Raw genomic sequence first — 26,040 nt, 5'->3', positions numbered from 1 at the left:
TTTCGTCGTATACCACCTTGAAATTCGCGTTAAGGTTACGGAGTTTGCAGGGTCCACAACTCATACTGGATGCGTTCAAAGATCAAATGACACAGGTAGTCAGGTTTAGACTGGCTTAAGTAATAGTATGTCATCGCTCGCCGACTTCATGAATCGTTGCTCACAATATCAACCACTGGGTTGTCCAGCGTTGATTATATTTCGATAGCCGTCATAGAGTTGCGCCAACACATAGGCACACACCTACAGTAGCACCATGATCAACTTTGGTATTGGTTTTCTGCATGACCCCTGACCGTGGTGATGGGACACATGTCATGTGAAAGGTACCAGTGCTTGCATGACAAGGAAATAGTTGAATTGGAACTTGGTCTTCCTCCGCGTGATCTATCGACTGCCTCATGTACATGTACAGCTATTACCACAAACTATAAATAACTAAGTGTTGTCCGAAATTAACCCGTCGGTCCAGTTTAATAATCAATACTGTCAAGACATTTAATAAGCCAGCATTTTCCCCTATATTTCAGTGCTGAAAGCTGTTCTGATCTCAAACTTGGAAACAAAATCGCTGAACTGGTTCTCATTACTGGCGATACAATCAACATTGCTGACGCCTACCAGGACGCTCGATTTGATCCAGAGGTAGGAGGATGATGTGTTTATATAACGACAGATTGAGGTGTTCTGTGTATTCAAGGCCGTGTCATTCTCCCTGTGTGAATTGCTTTGTTCTGGTAAACCCCCAGTGTGTTTGTCGCTGCGTTAATTGTGCTTTTCTACGTAAATCTCCTCATGTGTTTCTCAGTGTTAATTGTGATGTTATGCGTAATACCCCCCTGTGTTAATTCTGTTGTACAACGTAATACCCCTAGTGTTTCTCCCTGTGTTAATTGTGCTGTTGTGCGTAAAACCCTTAGTGTGTTTCTCCCTGTGTTAATTGTGCTGTTACGCGTAATATCCCTAGTGTGATTCTCCCTGTGTTAATTGTGCTGTTATGCGTAATATCCCTAGTGTGATTCTCTGTGTTAATTGTGCTGTTCTGCGTAAGACCCCTGTGTGATTCTCCCTGTGTAAATTGTGCTGTTTTGTGTAATGTCCCAAGTGTGTTTCTTTCTGTGTTATTGTGCTGTTCACATATCACTTTATTTCCTTTTTCACGAATTCGTATATACAAGGTTATAGTGATCTCTATATCTTTCTGTATTTTTTGTAGATTGTGATCTTATTGTTTAAAGTTTATTTATATTTTCTTTGCGTTTTGTATAACGCCACCTTTAGCAATGATTCAACTATATATTTTCTGTATATAATCGACACGCACATCACAGTGATCAATCTTAGCAATTAAGATAAGACATAAACAACAAAGTCAGTGAAACTGGCCACCCGATCCTGTTAGTCGCTCCTTACCACAGGCATGTGTTCCTAAAGACTAATTATACTCTAACCCGTATCCTAGGGTGTTAAGTAATGTACAATGTTGAAGCTCGATCGTGTGTTTGTTCCACGTGTGTACTCATATAGGCAAGCATACATTGTACGTCAAATATGTACATTACATTGATGGTTTGTTCCCACTTCCTGAATGTTCAACCTTCGGGCGTGTTGCGAACACTTACTCAAGCTTTTGAGGCTATAACGATGATGATCTTACCACTACTATCATACGATCATACGATCATACGATCATACGATCACATGCTTGTGTTGTACAAACATTCATTCCGCCTATCAGGTCCATGACAACTACATTCTTCATTACTTCATGTCAAATGCCAGACGCACACAGATTGTTTATTTATAATCAACCTGACCATGTATTTTCTGAAAAAAAATTAGTTCCATTAGCTTAATGTCTACCGTGAAAGACAATGACAGTCGACGGACATACTGATAGGATAGAACACGCTGTCTTGCAGAGAAGGTAGGTATCAAGATGCCAATGCTGTCTACTTCCTTTTCCTCTCTATGAAATATTACGGAGACATCTGCATTGAGTTCTGACAAGTTAAATTTGCTTTACCTTTGGGAGAGATTCAGAAAATGGTGCAGGGATGATTCCTTTAACAGTAAAACCACTCTGTTAAGACGTGTGCAAGCGTATGTAAATTCTGCCGTGAAATGGTACACTTTAAAGTGACACATATGTGTTAAAAACTTTTAGAAAACTACGACATAATTTCCCTGTTAAGATGATTTCGTCTCCCGGACCCATATACCATTATGGCATTTTGAAAAATATAAAGTAGGTACAATACAGAATATCCTCCCTCGTGTTGGCATATTTTCCTCACAAATTATTGGAAAAAGCTGTGAGATGTCTATAAAACCCAAGACAAATAATTTACGGCAGAGTAATCTCACTAAGTGTCCTCTTTATACAAAATAATATAAGTAACTCAGTGGCTGTGAGCATATATCAAAAAGGCTTTTGCGCCCCCCTTGAAGCTAAAAGCGTTTATCATTGCATTTGACGTGTTTCTTAAGGCCTCTGGCCCGTATATGCCAGTGTGAATAATTGCTATGTGAAGTATTTATCAAACCTCTTGAGGTCTATAACATTACGTCACGCCGATGTGTCTGTGCTGGCATGAAGTCCACGAGCATTCGTAGTAACCATCGATCGAATGTGATAAATAATGTTCCTTTGTTTCATTTTAAAACTTTATACATTGCACAGTTCATTTAGACGTTAGTCGAAAATGATATTTCTTTTCAGATCGACAAAATGAGTGGCTTCCATACAAGAAGTATTTTGTGTAAGCCGATCAGAGACAAAAACTATCAAATCATAGGTAACATTATATTTTCCTCATATAAAAGGATGCTTGATCTGTATAATGTTATTATGTGGGGATGTTAAATGGGGATTGGTCATTGCCCTTGTCCAAACTGGGCGCTTTGAAAATGATATCAGATACATTAATCTGCTTTGAACACACGTTATTAAGTGTAAAATTGTCTTGCATTTGCATGTGTTTGTGACTGGTTCAAGAGTGGACAGGAGTATTCATGTCACTCTTCGTGACTTATTACTGCAGGCTTGTGACATAATCAAACATAGAGGAGGCGATGTTTCAATACATGTCTTATGATCATCGAAATTATTTCCATTGGTCTTATCTATATGGGTGAGTGCTAACAGAAATGGCCATAGCTCTATTGGTACTGTCAGTCTGCTTTTTTCTTGATATCATTGGTCATTACACTGACTGCTACTTACTACTGCTTGATTACCAACCATGGCGAGATGACCCATTACGTTTACGTTGTTATGACCTTTTGATGTCTACACAGGTGTAGCTCAAGTTGTGAACAGAACAGATGGGCTGCCCTTTGATGACCACGACGATCAGCTGTTTGAGGTTTGTATTGCACGTGAAACGCCTTGAGTCCTTCAATAAATATGTAACGAACCCGCGTGGCACTATATCAGTGGACAAACATGGTTGTGTCGAAGTTGAAAGGACTTTAACAGAATGAACAGCAACAAATACCCCAAATTCTGTTTCAGTCAAGTTTTTAAATACAAGACATAAACATGAATACTCACTTTTATGCGATTTTATTTTAAACTTGCGTTTCGTTTGCTCTTTAGTGTTCTTCAACAGAACCAAAAATGATGACTAGATGAGAAAACAGACCAAACATTAACTTCGAGAAAACCATGAGATCGACAAATCAATTTTAGACACATTGGTGCTTGACTGTTAATATAATATTTACTCTCTGTGTGGAACTATTCCAGTGACACGTTTCCAATTTATTTTATGTATAGACAGTAACATTTAGAACATCTGTACGCGATGTGTTCAAACATACACCTGCATACCTTGTTCTGTCTGTCCGGATATGACGAACTTTCCACATCTAATAACGACAACGGCTAACGTCTATTCGACGTATTGCTAGACAAATTCATCCAGCGTTACAAATGACAGACATCAGTCTCCTGTTTTGTCATTTCCAGCATGACAATACGTCTGTATATAGTATCTAGAATATACCAATCCAAATATACAGGGTTGCAAATGAGAGATATCAGTGTTCTCTGTTGATATTTCCATCATGACAATACGTATGTACAAAATATCTAGCACATTCTGATCCAAATATACACCGTTACAACTAACATCAGTCTTCTGTGTTGATATTTACATTATGACAATAAGTATGTACATAGAATCGTGTATATACTGAACAAAGATACCATAAATAGTTTCAATCAAGTTCCGTCTTCACCGTTGGAATTATCAATACATTATCACTTGCATTTTATGCAAACTATACTATTATGTTTGAGACGACTAACATGTTGTATATGTTTTCATCAGGCTTTCTCCATTTTCTGTGGTCTGGGAATTCATAACTGTTTGCTGTATGAGGAGGTGTCCTTATCAGCTGCCAGACAAGCAGTTGCCCTTGAGGTTTGTCGTTGTACGATCCTTAAAGTTAAAGTTAGTAGCACAGCCATGTGTAACCTTGTGCCATTTGTATAAGTCAAGTGCCTGTCTTTTACTTTTGCGTCACATCAATAAAAGCTCTTGAAGTGAGACTAGTCATCTCAGGTTTCATGATTCATCGTCAAGATATACCAATATGTTCATTTACGTATCATGATACCTTTTGGTATAACGACTAATACTATGGTACATATATATGTTAGAAAGTGCTTATTACAGTAATAAAAGTATATTGTCATGTTTTACTGAAAACTGTCCCATAAAAGTTAATGAATTGTCTACTGTGATGTAGCATTGCACCAATACTCGCAATAGGGACAAATCTATCATAACTGATAATTATCTTGCGCTTTAGGGGCAGCAGGCATATGCGAATGACGTTCGAGTGGTGTTTATTTCCTATCCCCATTTATGAAATATTTCGGCAACCTGTTATTGAGTTCTGATGAGTTACAGTTGGTTTTCTTTTGGGAGAGATTCAGAAAATGGTGTCAGATTCTGTGTCGATATCTTTAACAGTAACACCACTCTGCACTCTGGCTAGAAGTGTATAAGCATGTTTATATGCTGCCGTGAAACGGTACGATTAAGAGACACGTATGTGCTAAAACCTGTTAGAAAATTACGACAAAATATGTCAGGTAAATGTCAAATTTTTCTCAAACACCATTATGACATTTACAATAGTATACAATGGGATAATACAGAATAGCCTCCCTCGAGTATACCCAGATTAACTGACGCGCTTAACAATGTCGTATATCTATGAATACACAGACAATCGTTGGATTTTGCTCTATGGATATATGTATTATTTATTATTTTTGTTATTGAATGTACTTTGGTTGACTTGTATATCTCACTCTCAGACGTTGTCCTACCATGCTGGCGTATCATCAGATGAAGTCACTGAAATCAAAGTAAGTAATTATTATAATAGTTGTAGGTTTATGAGAGAATGCATTTAACGCTAAACTGCGATATTGTCAATCGATGTAACAACTTGTTCGAATAGGACATACTTAAGTTCGATGGGGCGGTAGGGTAGTTTAGTGGTTAAAGTGTTTGCTTGTCACGCAGAACACCCGAGTTCGATGCCTAACATGGGTACAGTGTGTGAACCCATTTCTGGTGCCGTCCGCCGTGAGGTTGTTGGAATATTGCTAGACGCGGTGTAAACCTAAACTCACTCATTCACTTACGTCTTACACATTGTTTTGTATAGATGTAGATGCATCTGGAAGAAATATGAAACGCCAAAGTACAAAAACAATTTAATGATTAAATTAAAATATTTTCTTATGTACTAATAAGGCACACAAAATACCAGAGGAATTTGAATGGCGGCTTGGGGATCTAAACTTCAATGATTTCTCCCTCAACCGGGATGAGATGGTTCTGGCAGCTGTGCGGATCTTCCATGACCTTGGGCTGATCCGGAAGTTCCGGATGGAGTACGACGTAAGTCCCACTGCTCAGTCCCCTCATTATCGTTTCTTTTTTTTGCTCGTCCATCCGTGCATGTTTGTGTAGCCTCCGCGCATAATGCTACAAGTTTTTGCATTTGTCAAACTACCTCCTCTGCCTGCGTAAGCGTGAATTCATAGCATACAATGCAACAACGAGACTCATATTTATATCGATCCCAAATTATTTTTATGGATTCCATATTATGAAACGCTGAAAGATTTTGCATATTGTGCATTTCTGTGTAATGACATCTTGACTCGAAAGGAAAATCCAAGCCTGCTTACACAGCAATTACAATGGCGTGACATTTTCGAGATTACAAATGTTATCAGCACTTCCTTAAAAAGTATTACGTCTCATTGTACAGTCATTAATGTCAAATAAAACATGTCACAGAATACAATTTCGCTTTTTGAAAAAGTTTTAACAGAATTTAGAAAAATATCACATTTAAAAGAATTTGGAATGTAGCCAAGTTTTTTCGTCACATCCAAACATGCTTTCATACTTGATTCGCAGAACCGTTGACATTTTAAACCTTACAAATTAAACGCACACCCACCATGTCCGTCATTTGTTGTTGCGTCATTCGGCTTCGCTGTTTATTGTTCAAGGTTGTGCTTCTGAAAAATCGCCATCGTTCTATCTATTATGTCGTACAAATAGCATTGAATACAAAGTAAAAAAAAATCATTGCACCAGCTATCATTCGTGACCGACTCGTAATATTCCGGGACCAACCTCATAGCAACTCCAGTGCCCGTTGACATTTTCACAACTGGGTTCTGTGTAAGCACAAATGGGCAGAGCTGAAAGCACTGTCAACTCGTGGGACTAATTCCAACGTACGTTTCTGTGACAGATCACATATTTTATAGTTGCTTTTACGTTAGGTAATACAGTATTGCTGAACCAAGTTGATGGTATTCTGAGTAATTGTTTGAACACAAGGCGGGTAAAAAGGATACTGTGATCGAAGTATTTCAGATTTCACGCATAGTATGATTGGTTTGTCACACGTAGCTTTCATACATAGGGAGACGAGTTTCTTTGCAGAGAAGCCTAACTTAAGCCTAATGTTAATGTGCACATTTGACCCCTTTATACATGTGAATACATTTATATATGTGAATACGATATTTCGCTTTTCAATCACTCCATTATCACGTAATGCTTTGTCTTCGTTTGAAAAGTTTTCAAACAGTTCTTTGTACAAAAATGAGGTAATTGCTTATGTACTTTCCATTTCTCACAAAGCCACGAAAACGCTAGCAATAAGTACCATATTCAGGGGAACACCTTTCGAAACATTTAGGAACATTTGATAAGGAGCTCACAAAAAGACGGAAGGAATACATTTCGTGTGTTGATATTTGAATCATTGTAGCTGTTTACATTCCATTTGATGGCACCGTCCTCCGTTCCTCCTTATATAAAGCCTGTGTTCTCTGACTGTTGCATGACGTCGTAATGATTGTGAATATCTTAGTGACTAACATGTCAGAAACATGAATTAATTGATATATTGGTATGAGTGAGCCTTATGTAAATGTTGCAAACAGATAAATAATGTATAGTTTACCACTAGGGAACACGGCGTTAAGTCGGTAGTGCATGTCTAGAATAGACATGATATATTAATGCATGAACTTGCAATGGAGCTGGAACTAGGAGTCCCAGGATGACCGTCCGATGACCCGGTCAGATCAGCGGCTGGGGATATGCATCTGGGTTGAGACGGGCATAGCTGTAATTTGTTCGTCTTGGTCCACGATAAAAAATTCGAAAAATACAACCCTGTGATGACGTACTGTGCGATTTACATGTTATTCGCATCTCTGAGGGAGTGGGTAAGTTATACACCGCACTAAGCAATATTCCAGGAATATGGCGGCAGACTGTAAATAATAAAGTCTTGATCACACAACCCAGTGATCAACAACATGAGCATCGACCTACCTAAACGGATCTGCATCTAACAATTTATCCTGTGAAATAAAAAATAAAATCAAAAGCAGGTCAGAGAAAGGTGTGTGAGTGAGTTTAGTTTTACGCCGCACTCAGCAATATTCCAGCTATATGGCGGCAGTCTGTACATAATCGAGTCTTTACGAGACAATCCAGTGACCAACAACATGGGCATCGATCTGCGCAATTGGGAACCGATGACACGTACCAACCAAGTCAGCGAGTCTGACCACCCGATCCCGTTAGTGTTCTCTTTCGACAAGCATAGTGGCCTTTTATGGCAAACATGGGTTGCTGAAGGCCTATTCTACCCCGGGACCTTCACGGGTCGTCAGAGAAAGAAACCTATGTATGAGACATATGAAATGGATAGAATCTCTTGCAGAACATTTATACACCATTATGGGATTTCAGTTAAGGACGATGCTGACTGACGTTTTATGTGAAGTAACTGTCATGTTTCTTGTGTTCTACAGACTCTGTACCGCTGGCTGCTGACAATTAGGAAGAACTACAGAGTGGTGGCCTACCACAACTGGAGGCATGCGTTCAATGTATGCCAGGTTATGTTCGCGTTGATGAGTGTAAGTAAAACATCTACCAGTGGAACACCTGAGTGAGCGAGTAAGTCAGTTTTAACGTTGCTCCCTACAATATATCTAAGTGTGCAGTCTGTGAACCGAATGAAGAACCTGAATGAGCGAGTGACTACTATGCAGTAATAAACCTGAACCTCGAATAAGAAATTGATTAGATATTTCAGTACTGTTAGTACTTTATCAAACATGTTATGTATTTGTATGTGTCGTGTGTAATTTACTGACCTGCCCAGTCAGCGAATACGTAAGACATTTGTGTAATCCCCGAGAAGAGAAAACAGTGACTGTGATTAGATTTATATATGGCAATTTCTAAACAATTAAGTTGTTTAGAAATTAATTATGTGAGGGCATCTAATGTAAAGTCGTAGGACTCAATCTTACATGCATGTTGCAACCAAGAGTATTGACTCGAGGATTAGAATTTTTCATGGATGTTCAATTTATGGCATATTTCAGGCAATTCAATTATTGATCGTTAAGTTGCGATGTGTTTGAGAGTGTTTTAGCCTTATCGCGAACACTTTGTGTCATAGAAGCTGAACAGGTATCCACAGATCACTGAGAGTGTTACTGATGTGTGTGTGTGCTCGTGTGTGTGCGCGCGCGTGTGTATATAAATGTTGTGAGAATGTGATGTTTTAGGATGTTACAATCTCAAAGATCGATCAATTTGCAACGCTTGTTTATAAAGTAATCCCCTTCAGAAATGAAGGAGTGAAAGAAGGGACCAGTTTAAGTGTGAATAATGTGTTATTGCAGCCATTTAAACGACTGACGACTGGAAATAATTTAAGCACAAAACATAGCCTCAGGTTATAATGTCTATGGTCAATAGTCTTAACCGCGAGGTGAAAGGCGATTGGGATATTGACGAAATGTGTCAGCGAGTGCGAATTAAAGTGTTGTAACGATTATCTTGACGTTTCCGAGAGTGTCAATCAACACACTTTGAACAAGGTTCAGGATTCAATTTAAGAAGTAAAAAAAAACGATTAAGAGGTTGGTCAAGTTTCTTCCTAGCTGCTCTTTATTGATGGTCTGACGTCGTTTCTGCTCTGGGAAATATGTTCAAAAGGCTTTCCGAGCGATAAGGAAGCACATTCTGTGATAACAAACGCCAACATGAATATGTGCTATTTGGCAATGGTTTGAGATGGCTTAAATAAAATGATTTCGTAGAAAATTTGAATCATTTTGTGTAATGAGAGCCTCCTTTAATGATTCTCTGTAAACTGTAGACGATTTCAAATGTCAAAGTTCATTTTACGTGTCATATCCCATTGATTGTATCGTCTTTCATAAAAACATCTAATAATTTCACTTTATCCCAAGCTTAACGGTTTCACCTTTTCAGCACATCCAACAGACCTTTGATGTGACCCGTATGAACTAAATTAAGACTGAACTTTGCAAACTGTATATGTAGCACGATGATTTCATTGGGCGTGTTATTTTTGGGACATACGGTATTTGGGGGAAAAAGTCAGATTTTAAAGATCGTCTTCACAACATGAAACTTTTTCTATCAGAAATGCAACATCCGTAAGAACCTGAGTGACAAGGAGTGTCTTGCTCTGATTGTGGCCTGCCTCTGCCACGACCTGGACCACAGAGGGACAAATAATGCGTTCCAACAGAAGTAAGTTCGTTTGTAGTAGCATCATTCATAAAATCATCAAATCATGGGCTGAAAGTCTTCACGCAGAAGTGCATTTGTGTTGATTCTCGACGGAAGCTTTTTCTTGGGCATGGCACGTTGTAAGTAGTTAGTCTGATGCATGCAGGACGTTAAATGAGGACCATAGTCTGCGACGTTACAACAGTTCAGTTTGCATAAACGTGTGGACCTCGTTCCATAATGCTATCGTTGCGCTACGACAGTCGCGAGTCAATGTGAACTTACGGTAGTTACGATGATCTTATCGCTACTGCCGTTTCGAGGAAAGAGGTCCTGGTTATTAGACGCGTGTTTAGTTGAGCCTTATTCTTTAATAGGACAATATCTGTTTCATAGTAGCATATGAAAAACTAACCGAACTCCTATCGGTCTATAACGAATTATGATGTATGTCAATCATTGTTTAAGGTTCGCAAAGTTACGAAATATTTATGAACTGCATAGTGACACTGTATGTCTGTTTCGGAAGAATCCGAAGGAATATATGAACATCAGTTTAGTAGCATAATATTTTGGTGCACAGTTGGAGAGGTTTGTTTCCATTATCGCAATTGTTATATGTGTTACTAGATCGAGTTCTGCCTTGGCGCAGCTGTATGGGACAAAGGCTACTTTGGAGCACCATCATTTCAACCATGCCATCATGATCCTCAACAGTGATGTAAGTTCTAACTTAAACAGATGGTTATCAGATCATTTCAAATACGTGCATGAATCTGTATGAACGGAGGTGGTGGCATCACTGCCAAGAGCTGTAGATTCTTGCCGATCGTCAAACGTTTCAAATGACCTCTTGTAATTATATTAGGAATTGTATGAACCTTTATGGAAGACGTACTTTAACTGTCTAACCTCCAGGTATAGTGAGTGAATGAATGATCTTTTACGCCGCCATTCGCCAGTAAGAATCATCTGAAATTGGTGAACAAAATACAGTCCACTTCGTCACAAATATAATACGTAATACAAGTATTGTATTTCATGTTTTTTTCTTCCCTACAGGGTCATAACATTTTTTCCAACTTTAGTTCCGAAGAATACAGCGAAGTCGTTAATATTCTCAAGCATGCAATCCTAGCCACAGATCTGTCCCTCCATATACAGTGAGTATACTGACACACTGACGGGCAGCGTTTTGTAGACTAATTGTACGCTGACTCGCAGTACACTGTCTGAGCAGTATGGCGTCGTTTAGATACGTACACATGACATTTGCAACGTTTCACATTAACGAGTATGGAATATGCTTTGGCGTTCAAACCTGTTATTTAGATGAACACGTATGCTGTCAAGTGAGTCAGTTAACTTAAAGATATAGCAGTAACACGAAGAGGGCACCAAAAATAAACTCACATTAATACCTTCTGATGATGTAAAATGGAATCTGATCTGACTGTATCTATTTGCAATGATCTAAATCAGCTGTGGATGTTTAATTGGTATCCTACATTAGGCTGAACCACTCCAGTGTCCTTATATATATTGCTAAAGCATGTATAGTGTAGAATTTGGAAGCTGAGGGGATGAGGTGTTGAAAATTCAAAGCTCAACAGCTCATACGCGTGTGTGAGTGTGTGTGTATCTTGTGGATGTGTCCATACGTACATGTATGTATGTATGTATGTATGTATGTATGTATGTATGTATGTATGTGTGTGTATGTATGTATGTATGTGTATGTATGTATGTATGTATGTATGTATGTATGTATGTATGTACAATTATTGCTGTTCGTTATCACAAATATGAATGTTATGATAACATGACCGTCGCTAATTAACTGTAGTTAAATGTATACTCAGTACAACCAGTGACCTGAAATCTGAACCCTGGCAGCATTGGTCATTATGGTGATCAAAATGACTGACAATCCATCGGTGGAGCACCCATGTTAAGAAAGGATCGTTCTGACCCCGTTGAAGTCACATCTGAGTAAATGGCGTCCTCCATCTATCATCAGATCCTCCTAACCGTAATTAAGCGCAGTGGCCATTACGGTAACTGACAGACAGACATAACCTTTAGTATAGTTTGCCTACAGAGAAAGGGTTCTGACAGGAAGACATAACGTCCAATCGTATCATGCTCACATTTCTTTTGCCTTTCCTTAATGAGTCTGCATTGAACTGCTCTGTGGCGGATCAGTTTCTGTGAAGACAGGAGACGCTGTCATATAAGTTCCTCAAATCCTTATTTCCTGCCAACCAATTTATTACAGTGAAAGCAAACAGGTGGCCCGGTCAGAGGCATACGTCTCATCGACGCATAATGGGCCTCTGCCTGCTGGGGTATTATATCACATATGATGTGTCCATTGCACTGTGCTCCAAAACGTGATGAGAAAGAAGCATCGGCGCCAGAGATTTACAAATGATACTATCGAACCATGGCTTCTGAGGATTAAAGTTCACATTCGAAATTAGGAATGGTTAAGGGTTCCAAATTTATACCTTCCACACTTTTCACATGTGTTGCATACAAGGTGGGTAGCAAGATACGAAACCTTGCGAAAACGTAGAATCGGGTCGTCATTTGCTCAATAAATACAATGTTGAGAATGACAACGAATGAACATTCATATCCCAGTCAAATATTTTATTTGAAAATCATATAATTATGAAAAGGCGAGCAGCGTCTCTTGTGAACCCACTTTGCATTGACTTCTAAACTCGAACCTTCTCTCATGCATTTGCTTTATTACGGAACTCTCTATCACATAACTTGAAAACTGCGCCTACGTTCTCTGTGTGTAAATCTGGACTAAACCACCAAACCATCTGGATTTTAGCACCAATTTTTACCGTTGTCTGCCGTCATGCGCTTTGAGAATGTCCCTCGGTGATGTGGAGCTGGCACTATATGAGTACCCATAGTATTCTAATACTGGAATTTGATGATGCACCTATCTAAGTTACATAACGAAATGAGTCATAAATAGCCAACATACATAAGATACGAACATACGTAAGGACCGCTCATTCCCATTGTCAATCTCATTACAGCGTTTTAAACCTCCTTCCAATTTGGCAAAATAATTTGTAACTTTTGTTGTAACTGTTAACGACAGAAAAAAACAAAGATAACAAATGGAGCAGGGAGAAAAGGTCAGTCCTCATTTATCATCAAAAGAAAACTCTGATGTCCTCTGCTCCATGGTTACAAGGAGACAATCCACACTGTCACCTGACAAAATCCTGACTGGCACACTCCAAATGAAAGCTATGTTGATCTTAAGGACTCTTGAGGATGATGGCACCATGACACTTTAGTCTGTACATTGGAAAGACTGTAACTTGTCAGCTTCTGAGGAAGGCTGACAACATCTTTATTACAACGAAGGCGACGTTTCGGTGTAGGTTCCAACACCGCTACCAAGCAAACATCGCTTCTGCTGTAATAAAGAAGTTGTTCATTCATATATGTCTTCCTTCCTTATTGATCCAACTTCTAGATGCCTCTCCAAAAAGTTAATGTGATGTGAGGTCCCATCTTAGCCATACATCAGAGCATAATCCCACAATCTTAACAATGCTGTCGTTATGTCCATGTTGTAATGTCAGCGTCATCAACCAATAATTATGTTTGCTTCACAGGAGGGTGCGGGACAAATTCTTCACTATGGTGAACCAAGGTGACCAAGCCTGGGACGACAGAGAATCTAAGGAAATATTACGGAGCATACTGATGACATGTTGTGATATCGCCGCCATTTCCAAGCCCTGGGATGTTCAGAGAAGGGTACGTTAGCAACGTAACCGAAACCAGAGTTGTAAAGCAAATTTGAATGAAGGGAACAATTTGTACATACATGTCCGTGTTGTTTTGTTCCCGGGGGGAAATGCGTACTGTAATGTCAACTTAGATGGAGTCAAACACCATTGTGCCAAAGTTTGATGTCACGAAGTAAATTTGCATGTTTTTACCACAGAAACCATATGCATTTTTACAAAAGGTTCAAATTGATCTCGAAAACATATTTTGGACACTACCTAGACATTTAGGACACATTATACTGAACTTCGTAGGATCATTGTTCTGACATTTCAACCCTGAATGGAATTCATTAAAGTATAAACGCAGTTAGTGGTGGGAATCAACAAGTGCCCTTCTCTTTTCACGATAACATAAGTTGCCATCACCCATTCATCTCAGTTACGATTGGAACCATATTGTGATATAAACGAATAGTGTTTTCGAAACATATATGCTACATGTTTTCATGTTGTGCTCGTTATGATAAACGGTGCTCAGCTATCCTCAGATTGTCGTCACTGACACACCCTGATATAACTGGAATACTTTTAAGAAGTGTTAAACTCAGCTCTCCCAGTCACTCACTCCTTTGCAATTTACAGCTCGAGGTAGATAAGGCCTTTGTGTTCCGTCTCATTGTGAAAATATTTTTTCACGGGCATTTTACTGTTTGACTTTAAAAAGTTTATTTAGTCCTTGGTATTTATGTACAAGGAAACCGATTTAAGTGACCATTTAAACATTTTACTACATATAGAGGTGAGCTACAGTGCCTATTACTCTTTCTGCATATATATTGTAAACTGATTGTTTCGCTAAAGATGCTACAGTATCCTTACGTAAAAGAGAAGTCTACATTGCCAAGAAAAACAATATGACAATCTCAAAGCAGGATCACCAGGCAATAGGCCATCTCTGTTTCCATGTATGTTATGGCTATCGTGAACCTGTCATGCATATTTGAATAATTAATCGATGCTTAAAATGTCAGATGTTGGTAGATAAAATTTGTATCAAAGGAACTATTAACACAACTGATTCTCTAAGGCTGTCGATAACGTCAATTCCAATCATCGATACCAAAGGATAATAGTAAAATGAAGGATACACACTGTAGATCAATATTCTAAGAGTCGATGAATGTAGAAGTATGTCAGCATATCTTTTTCACAAGAATAAAACTGAGATCAAGAAAGAACCAGTAGATAAGGCGAATGCATGCGTTGAACACCTCTTAAAGGAAGATCACGATACCTATGACAGTGAATGTCAATAATTCTCTCTTAAACGATTTGACATTTCAGAATGGTGTAATTCAGTGAGTTGAAGTGGGAAATGTATCCACGGGGTTAGAATCAAAGAGAGTGGTTCCTAAGTGGTCGGATCTGCCAAAGGCACATTGTAAGATCTCATTTTGGAGAAATAGATTTATACTTTTAATGTTCACCACATAAAAAGCACAAAGCCTTATCGGTGTTCAGATATCCGCTCCACAAATGTGTTCTTCCTTCGAAGGAACCCTTTGTCCAAAAGCCTTTTTAAACATAAGTCCTAAAAGGCGCTTACTATTATCGGATAATCAGACTCGCTGACTTGGGTGATGTATGCTATGGTATTCAGTTCTGTAGATTTATGCTAATTATGCTAGTCAGTGAACTGACTGGTCTGGACACGATTATTTACTGGAATATAATTCCAATATTTCTGAGTGCGGAGATAAACAACATCCAAGCAAATGTTTATCACTGACGGTCCAATACGGACTGGGGTTTCGTGTGTTATGGGTCGGTTCCCAGGATGAAACAATAAGGAAATTAAAAGAGTTGCCTCAAAACCCAACAAACAAGAACGATATTTGAGGTAATCATCCACAATAATCTAACCATAACTAAGTTTACAGATCAATATAAGTCACTTCAAAGGATTTACAATGGCGTCATAGAAGAAGTTCAGTAGCACTACAGATAAACTAGCAAAGTAATTCTAACGATAAAGTGAGAGTAATCATCATCGTGCTTAAACTGCAGGTTTTCTTGTAATTTGATATTAAATGTTAGACGACCGTTTAGATACTGTGCAACCGTTTTGGACCTTTGAATCATCATCTGGATTAGACTGTGATGGAAAGGTCCATGCTCAGACCTAGTTGGTCCAATGGTCTAATGTCTTCAGTTGCTTTCCTTAGGAAGCCCGGATGTGTTCTGGGTTTTTCCAAAGTGGGTAATGTTCAAGACCTTCATCACGTTATGCTTTCTGCCCCCATCAAGCTATCACGACATGACAACTTTGATGTCGTATAGAGTGGCAATTAAGCCAGCTCACTCACTCAGTATCACATGATCCTAAATCATACATTGTACAGTTCATTATATTATGATTTTGTTTTCATTCCACTTTATATCGGTATGATGTATTTTTGATGACTAAAATGTAATCCTGATCATGCATCTGGTTAACAATTCTTCAAATCAAATTATATCAATCATCCATTCTGTTTGAGGTCAGTGTGTTTTCACAATATAGCTCACGAAGATCAGTGTTAGAATTGATCTTCAGTAACCCAACCTTGTCGTAAGAACTAACCTGATCGGGTGGTCACACTCGCTGACTTGTTATCCCAACTGCGCAAATCGATGCTAATGCTGTTGATCACTGAATTATCTGGTCCAGACTTTACAGACCGTCACCGTATAGCTGGAATATTGTTGAGTTTAGAGTAAAACTAAACTCACTTACTTTTGTAATATATGTGAATGGTGCGAATAGATACTGGAATGTGATGGACAATACGTGGGTTATCTTGTTTGCATTACATTGTCATTGCAAGCAAATAAAAACAGCCAGCTGTAATTGAATTCTAAACTCACTGACAGTCATAATGGATGATGTAATTCCTTCCTTGGTGTTCTTGGAAACTTTCAACTAATGGGTTATGTCACTTGCCGAAGATGAATCAGAGTAGCATTATGCCATTACATCGTGAATACACGCTTGATTTAAGGAATTCTATGTGCAGTGTGTTTGTTTATGGATGTTTAATTATGGGACATATGTAAAGGGTAAATATTTGGCAATATTGCCTATTAAAGTGTCTCTTAAACACGTGCAATATAATCAACAGTATTATTGTATAAAGTTTTGTATCGATTTGCCCCAGATTAAAAACAATGAATATTGAAGCGCTGTAAAAGCTAATCTCATATTCTGACATGCTTTGAAAGGCATGTTCATTCATTTGTAATATTTGGCAAAATGGCCCCATGAATTAAGTTGCTTTGTGCATTTACATATGAGACCATTACAATGTCTCAATCTGGATCGAATCTAATTATGTGTTTTAGTTGGATTCTTTTAAAATGCCTGACTATGCGTTTTTGTGTATGTACAACTCCTCGTTTTCTTTCAAATAGAATGCGGAACTTGTGATGACAGAATTCTTTGACCAAGGAGACAAAGAGCGGAATGAACTCAAAATACAACCACAGGTACAATGCGTATATCGTAATTACCATTGAACAACAGATAGCTAGGTTATATAATATGTTATTCTGTTTCTTATTGATCGATGTATGTGTGTATGTGCGTGCGTATGTATTATTAACTAGATGGAACTGACATATGATAGCCTGCATACGATAGCCTGCATTTGATAGCCTGCATACGTTCCGTTGAGGTTTTACTGTACAATTGAATACATTTCTGTCTACTGTGAATCAAGAACAAGGGAACCGCACGCCTTATCGGTGATAAAGAAACATGCAATTTCTTACAACGAGATCATCTTATTTTAACATTTAAGGCATGCATGGACAGAGAAAAACAAGATGAGATTGCTAAGCTGCAACTAGGCTGGATTGATGGAATTTGCCTTCCCCTGTATAAGGTATTGGTATTGGCACATTGGACTTGACGTTCTTGAAAGACATTTTTGAGTTGGACCAACATGAATGCATGACACTTTTTTTGTGGATTACAACTTCTTTTTAGTCTTACGTTCTAAATTCCAATTCTGCACATTCATCAAGTAAATGATGTATTTATTTAATCTGCAGACACTAAAGTCTTCTTCGGCAAAATGGTTTATCGATTGTTTAAACTTCTTCTGAAAATCAATAAGTAACTGACCTTTTGGCTTAATTGTGCACACACCCAATATTATCACTGTTACATAGAGTCTCATGAAAACAATGTCATATTCATGATATAGTAGGAATCGAACAATGGCATCTGCTTTTAACACAGAATTATTTTTGTATCGAAGGACTTTTTTCGTCGAATTTAATGCATTGTCCCTTTTCAAAGAATTGTGATCTGTTTGATTTTTCTCACTTAATTAGACTTAATAAAATGCATGCTGAGGCCGGTTAAAACTTGATCATTGAATCTGCGATCTATTTCAGCATTTGGCTAGGATGGATCCGATGTTCCAAGAAATGGTAGACGGGGTTCTTGGAAACAGAGCACGCTGGGAAATACTTGATGCTGAACGTTTGTCAAAGACGGCAATATTGGAAACTGGAGTGTAATTGTTTATGCACTCAGTCATTGCCATTATTCTTCGTGATGCTTAATTGGAGTTCAAGGACTTGTGTTCTGCTTCACAAAGTGAACAGAACAAGGAGTGTTTTTCATCATCGGAAATGCAAGACTTACATACGGACATTCTAAACACTTCTTCACATTGTGGGTACAGTCATAGGGCCTACAAACCTACTTCAAATTGGAGATGTTTACTTTCTTGTTCTTTAATGCCTCACGCCAATATTCAAGCTGTATGACGGCGGTCTGTATATACATCGGGTCTGGAACTGACCATCCTGTGATTGACATCATGAGCATCGATCTAAGCAACTTGCATGCGATGACATGCATCAACCACGTCAGCGAGGGTGATCACCCAATCCAGTTAGTCTCTTCTCATGATAAACAGGATTGCTGTTCAATTGTAATCCCTATCTTTATGGAAGAAATGAAAATAAGTGCTAAATACTGGTCGATGCCGATTCATGATAATGCGTGCATTTTGAAAAGAATGATTTTCTTTATTTTTCGTATTTTGTTACATGCCTTTCCACACTATTAATGCGAGTACTCCATACGAAGTGCGCTTGAAGTTCAAACTTGAAGGATCTGTGATTTGTGAGAAGTCAACCTCTAATATATCAAAATATAGACACGGAGTCTAAATGCTTGCATTTCACTATCCATATGAACATTAATGGGAAAGAACATATATTATTTGACGTGGGAACACATGAACATGGATGATATAAGCCACTTCCCCAAGATATGAACAATGCTCTGAAGAGATATGAACGGTTCACTCCCATTTGTTAAACATTCCATTAGTTAGACAACCCAATTATCAGACACCGGACTAGGAATATATGTAAATGGGAATGTTCCGATTGAAGATTTCAACCAATATTGTGTGTAAATATCTTGGGGTTATTTTTTATAGAAAATGTTCTTTCAAATTATCCATATCAGATATACTAAAACCATGTAGTCAGACGTCAAACCAGGGAGAATAGAAGACGCTTTAGATTATCCCTGGTTAAACTTGATCCAGTATGAAACTGATCTTGTTGTACGGTTGTGAATACGTTACTTTAAAACAAAAAGAAAATGCACATATATATTTTATGAGAAAATTATTACCAGTGAAGAAAACAATTCATCTAAGTTATCTCAGTCTTTTTATATCTTCTATTGTATATAACCTTCATAGTGAATGTATTCACAGCTGTATCTGAAATACATGCATTGAGTATATTTCTAATTACATTGGTTTACATGTCACTTTCACACTCTCCAATTTCATCATCCTGAATGAAGAATGCACCTCATTCAATTTTAAATGCCAAATTGGCTATGCAATTCACATTTGAAACTCAGAGTGGGATATTAAAAAAATATTCGCTTTTGAAATTTGAATTTGAAATTTACTTAGTGTCCCTGCGCTTTAACAAAGTTATTGCGCGTTATGAATGATGTGAGATAATGAGCTTCGTCATATTCTTAAATGCATATATTTTAGAAAAGAAAGAGCAACGTGTATGCCAGCTTCGTATTTAAAAAAACCAAATGTCGTAAACTTACTTGTAAAAATATATTTCTTATGAAAACTCTCTTTAAATGTTATAAACATATCATGCAAGCTGTAAAATCTTTCGGCTAATCACTATTTTGCCATAATATTACTAATTATTGTCATTTGTACATCATATACCTATGATATCGACCACCGTGTAATAAAGTTCTGTCCTGTTCTTTATTTTAAGTGCAATTCCTATTTCATTAAGAGGTAAGAGGAAAGTGCACTCAACCAGATAGTTTGCTGTTTTATCTGGGATGTCTGACTATTGGGATGTCTGACATATGGGAAGTTACCGTGACAAGATAGTAGTGGATCTTTATGATACGTAAGAGGCAACTCCACGATTTAAATCTTCGCTCCTCGTGAGAAAGACCCATACTATGTGCATGAGTATATACATGTAAGCCCAAATGTGTGTCCCCTGCTGTGATGGTGAAGCATTTACAAATGCAGAGTTAAACCATAATCAACATTATTGCCCGAAAAGCACAGTATCAAACATTCATTTTTTTATTATCAAATGAATATTGTATTTCATCAAATATAGTGATGAATGCATACCTCATATGTTCAAATGGATAGTAAATGTACGGAATCACCAAAGGAATATACTTGTATCTCAAAAGTATCAAATACTAAGGTGTCTCCACAGCTTCCTGTATGAGTTGTATAGGTTTTGAGGTGAATCGTTGCAAGGTTCAGGAGTTAGTTTCAGCCAGTTACATCTCACATATAAGACACATATCTCTATGAATATCGATGGCATATTCATGAGGGTTTCTCTGCAGTGATGGACAGAACTCACTGAAAGGCTGTAAAGATTTTGGGTACCGCTCAAATATTTTACTGTTTTGGAATATTGCTGACACAGCTGTTGCAACGTGTACAACAAAATGAGGAAAATAGTGGTGATTATCGGACTTGGTTAGCAGCATGTAAAAGCAGGGCAAGCCCTTTGGACGCCCAAATCTCTGTGAAGGGAGAAAGTATGTGATTTATGACGCACTGCTAATATCACATTGAAATAATTCTTATTTCATTTAAATGCTTTATGGTAAGGAGGTTTACATCCAAACAATTACTACTGATTTTTCCCTTTTCTGAGAATCAAGAGCTGACTCTTTGCAGTTCAGATGTGCTTATACATGTGCTACTCGCAAGCATCTATGAAGCGAGGTATGCATATGGCATTTGAAAAGAATATGACCGAGGACACGTTATGCTGAAGTTTTGTATGTTCAGATATGTATGAATGATTGCAGTCGGCATTTGTTTCACTTCTTCATTAATAAAATATGTCAAGAAGAAGCTTGAAGTCTTTCAGCGTCATAAATGTGTGCCAGGGTATCGTAGGTGTTCAAGCGTTCGTTCGTCACGCCGAAATAATAGGTTTGTATCAATATACGGACCCAAAATGTAACAACCCGTTTGTTGTGCCATCGTCGTGATATTGAGGTAATATTGCTAAAGGTGGTGTAAAACCTATATACACACTCAGTTATTATCATACACATATTGACTACCCTCAGATTGGGTAGAGTTCATTGGCAACATCCGCCTACCGGACATTAGATATTACATGTTACATTTTTCCACTCCCAAGTAAATGAGTGAGTTTGTTCTTATGAGATTTCGAACTGTCGGAATATGTCAATAATATCACGACATATCAGAATGAAGCTGTATGTCAGCCAAAGTTGGCATATATCGCCTACCGTCTACTTGGAACCCCTGATGGTATGTGAAAGGTTTTCCAGAACCAAGTTGCGAACTGTGGAATGGGTTAACTTTGTGGCAATTATTTGTTATTTGCGCATTGTGCATCAATAACACTAGATTAATTTTCACACTTAATACTGTATATTAATCAATAATAAAATACGGTACATCAAAATATGGTAAATCAAAAATACAGCACAAAGTGGAAAGAAGAAAATGGACTCATGAGCAGAGTGTGCACGTATATTACAATTATTGCCTCTGTGTTCCTCTCGTAATGTTATACTATGCCAACAAATTCACTTTCAAATGTTTGCCTATAACTTTAATGTCGCTGTGTAATTTAAGTCAAGTATAGGAGGTGGATGGATGTTAAGTATTGATCGATCTGTAAAATTTCCTCCAAAGAAAATTTAGAAATATTTGGTGTTTTCCCATGCGTGCTTTCAATGTGGCTCAATTGTAACGGTTTCATTTTCTTTTATGTCCAAAATTTGACATTTAAATATTCTGTTGAAATATTCTATTCATTACATCATAGAAATGAAAGTGACAAAAAGACGTTTCCATAACCAGGAGCTGGATGTCTTTATGACTGAAAGCTTTACAGTTGCTTTTCAAGGATTTATGGACGCTGAGTGTCTTGCACAGTTCCTCCTTGAGATATTGATCAATAGTATATTGTCATGATCAGTATCTATATGACACGTAAAAAAATATCAACTTTGATGAAAGAAATTATTTGACAACATTAAAGCACACAACCAACGTGATGTTTCTTTTATCTCGAAAGGCGCCTATCGGGTCACAAAAACGGTTTCAAAGATGTTTCTGAGAAATATATCATACATTAAAGCACACAACCAACGTGATGTTTCTTTTATCTCGAAAGGCGCCTATCGAGTCACAAAAACGGTTTCAAAGATGTTTCTGAGAAATATATCATGCTGGGTTTTTAAGACTGTGCAGCTCTTTTCCGCATAGTCAGAGAATATGTCCGGCCTAATCCAGCACTGCGTCACTAATCATATGATAGCCCAAGGGTTACTTGACACATATGAAGTGCTGAAAGTGACTGATGTTAAGGGAGTCGCTGCTTTCATTTGTGGAACCTTGCATATCCGCTGTGGCGACATGGAAGACATGGAAGGCGTATCTGGGAACTAAACGTCTAGCGATGATGAACTGTATCAGTGAATGCTGGAAATGGACAGGCCTTGCGGAGTAAGAGGAAACTCAAAAAAAGAGGAGGAAAGGAAATTAGACATGACGTAAGGAAAAGATCAGAGTTCATGTTTGAAGGATCGATTTCAAAAACCAAATTCTTACATTTGTTGAGAATGTAAAAACTTGTAGTGTTTTGTCCAGGCATAATAAAGGTCACTAGATGTAATGAGAAAGAAACAGCCACATTGTTTGCAAGTGCGGGCAAATGGGCGATCTTTTTTGTAATTTATCTTCCCTTCACTAATCCGCAACGTGCGCTGATCCGGACGGTCCAACCTTAAACTGACAGAGCATGTCGTATGCGTGATGTGAGCCATACGTGAGACAGTTAACCAGTATAGCCTTCACCTTCACCGGGAACGTTCACGCTCGTTCATGAACCGTATATCTTTTCCCTTTTACGATGATATAGCAAGTGTTATGTCCTGAAATATATAGTCCGATTTTCTATGAAACAATTGGGATAGTCATGACTGCTTACATTGCAGGAATGTATCGAGAAATAGTTCGGAGCGAGGCGGTGGAATCAGCTAATCGTCATGTTTTGTGGGTTTGTTGGCGTTTTGCAATCGGCAATTTAAGTTTGGCACTAGATGTCTAAATATCGCATTTAAAACTGCGGTGTATTTTCATTGTATATGTTTTCGCTTTAATCGCTTTAGTATTATGGTCGATGTGGCTGCATTCATGGACTTCACTGCGGCGAGGAGCTGATGGGGTGCGCGAAATGAGAAACACTGAAAGTCTTGTTACGTAAATTTTATCGGGTCATACAAGATGGGATTGAGATTTTGACAAAACGAATATTTAGCAGGTAGAGAGAGAAGTGAGAAACCATGGTCAAGTCATTGTAAAATAACACTAACGGACGAATTATATCAATCACCTACATGTAGCCATGCATTTTTTGAAATACGATAAACATTGGCATAACTAAAATCTACTTTTTTGTGTCTGTAACTGTTTGATGATGCATGAAACATAAACGTATGGATAAATAATGCATAAAACAATACAAATTTCTACTACAATTTAATTAAACCTTGAGTTTTGGGTTTTTTTCTTACTTTTTGATAAAAAGGAATAATATTAAAATATTCATTTATTTAATGTAATATTTCAGACACAGAAGAAGTAGTGCTACTAGGATAAGTACATATTCAAGGTCGCATTCCAAATTCTCTCTTTTATTGTATAACTAAAAAAATACATAATTATATTCATACTGATTATAAATTGCAATCTCTAGTAAATTTATAATTTTCTGTTGTGTCTACAGACAGCTTGTCTTCACAATAAACAGATTATTTCAATAGTAATGAACGGTACAATGTTGTGTTTCTATCTGAGTTTTGTATGCTGATGCATGTGTAAATTACATATGCATGGCTATATTCAGCCATTGTACATATTATCTGTTAAACTTGTAAAAATATAAATAAATGCATAAATATATCTCCATAGAATAATATGTGGTTAAATTCGAATTATGTCATCAAAAACATATTTGATTTTAAACCCATTTTCTTTGTTAATTCCTAACAAACCTACATAACCTAAAGCTGCTGGGTTTTTTAAAAATAATTGTTGAATGAAAATCAGAAAACAAAGTTAAAGTTAGATAATATATGGTCTGTCATGTGAAATAGTTGTCAATATATTGTTATCAAAACAAGAAACACATACGTAATTCTATCATACATTTCCTCTTGAGAGGTAAGAATTATATGTTGTTTGTTGAGACAAATCTCTGTAAATGACTATATATATTAAGACCTTCACGTTGTGTTTATTTTTTTGTAAGAAATGAATCAATAAATTCATATATATGAAATGAGTCACAACACTGACTGATGGACTTATTTGACCATTGGTAAATACTTTATTACCAACTATAATGACTGGTGTTTTAATGCAATTGAATAACTGCTGGGATAATAGGCCTGTTGCACTTTTATAAGTATACATTAAAATATACAGTAGTGTCGGAATTTAAAATGGATGCAGATGAGTGAGGAAGTGCTGCTCAAAACGTAATAAATATATTTCTAACTGTTACATTCTATACGGAATTTCTTTAATTGTCAGGGATGTGTAAGAATCACAAATTGGCGATAAAAAACCTTCCAGGGGATAGTCGTTGGTTGGAGGTGCATCTCCGAGTGTTTACATTGTGATCGGTGGTAGTATGTGAACTAACTGTAGAATTTAATGCGGCAATTGTTAATGAATTACCGATGGAAATAACTTAGGGGTTGATAACATATAAAAAGAATTGATGCAACAACACCCAAGACTTGCACTGCCTCATGTGCTGTCGTAGGAAATGCCGTGACATACACCGATTTTTCATTGCGTTTTCCCCTTTATCTGTATCGTGGTAGTGCTTACTGCACTTGAAAATTAAATGATCGATGCCTTTCTAAATTAAAAATCAAAGCGAAACGTGTCAGTTAATGGCTCTTTGTCGTAAACGATCGTTTTTTTTCAATGAAGGTGACCACGGCAACGTGTTTGCTGGGTTCTGTTTTTACATGTAGCAAGTTGTTGCAGAGCACTTTGAGTCCGGAACCAGACCGAAAGTGAAAAAATTGGACCGTCGCTTGTATCCTTTCGAAAGGAGAGTTATCGCCCCTCGCAACAAAAAGATCGCCCATTGATTATGTTGAGTATAGTATAGCAAAACTTGTAAACAATCTTAAAATATAAATTCTACCAATTACTAGAACAAAGATAAGGATAGACGAAATACATTCTTTCCAAGAACGTGTGTCTGTAAAGCCTTTTCTATGGTTTGAACTTCCTGAATGTAAAAGTTTAACAAACGGCGTAATCTGTTATTCCTGATATTGGCACGATTAATTTCTCTTGACAATCATCTCTGTCCATCTTGCTGATTCTGACACCACAAACGGACTTCACACATGCTACCCATGTTAGGAATTGAACCCGGGTCTTTGGTGTTACAGCGACCAATTTAATCTCAAGGCCACCCCACCGCCCTGCCGCACATTGAACGTCTATGGGATATTGACTTCGTCAATACATCACGTGAAT

At 37.6% G+C, this 26,040-nt stretch overlaps 1 protein-coding gene across 2 annotated transcripts in view; it reads left to right on the top strand.

Moving 5' to 3' along the window:
* The window catches only part of LOC137298100 (dual 3',5'-cyclic-AMP and -GMP phosphodiesterase 11A-like), an 82,984-nt gene extending 61,686 nt beyond the window's left edge, over nucleotides 1–21,298 (top strand). For both annotated transcript variants that reach the window (XM_067830179.1, XM_067830178.1), the window contains 14 exons: nucleotides 531–645; nucleotides 2,723–2,798; nucleotides 3,301–3,368; nucleotides 4,338–4,430; nucleotides 5,336–5,386; nucleotides 5,781–5,927; nucleotides 8,381–8,488; nucleotides 10,036–10,145; nucleotides 10,755–10,845; nucleotides 11,187–11,287; nucleotides 13,778–13,922; nucleotides 17,348–17,422; nucleotides 17,737–17,820; nucleotides 18,338–21,298. In XM_067830179.1, coding sequence (XP_067686280.1) covers nucleotides 531–645; nucleotides 2,723–2,798; nucleotides 3,301–3,368; nucleotides 4,338–4,430; nucleotides 5,336–5,386; nucleotides 5,781–5,927; nucleotides 8,381–8,488; nucleotides 10,036–10,145; nucleotides 10,755–10,845; nucleotides 11,187–11,287; nucleotides 13,778–13,922; nucleotides 17,348–17,422; nucleotides 17,737–17,820; nucleotides 18,338–18,463 — 1,390 coding nt within the window. In that variant the 3' untranslated portion in view covers nucleotides 18,464–21,298. The remainder of the gene's footprint in view (nucleotides 1–530; nucleotides 646–2,722; nucleotides 2,799–3,300; nucleotides 3,369–4,337; nucleotides 4,431–5,335; nucleotides 5,387–5,780; nucleotides 5,928–8,380; nucleotides 8,489–10,035; nucleotides 10,146–10,754; nucleotides 10,846–11,186; nucleotides 11,288–13,777; nucleotides 13,923–17,347; nucleotides 17,423–17,736; nucleotides 17,821–18,337) is intronic.
* The last annotated feature ends 4,742 nt before the right edge of the window (nucleotides 21,299–26,040 follow it).

Source organism: Haliotis asinina, chromosome 10, assembly GCF_037392515.1.
Source record: "Haliotis asinina isolate JCU_RB_2024 chromosome 10, JCU_Hal_asi_v2, whole genome shotgun sequence".
NCBI classification, from domain to species: domain Eukaryota; kingdom Metazoa; phylum Mollusca; class Gastropoda; order Lepetellida; family Haliotidae; genus Haliotis; species Haliotis asinina.
The sequence above is the reverse complement of the archived record's forward strand: the minus strand, read 5'-3'. Positions and strand labels throughout refer to the sequence as shown.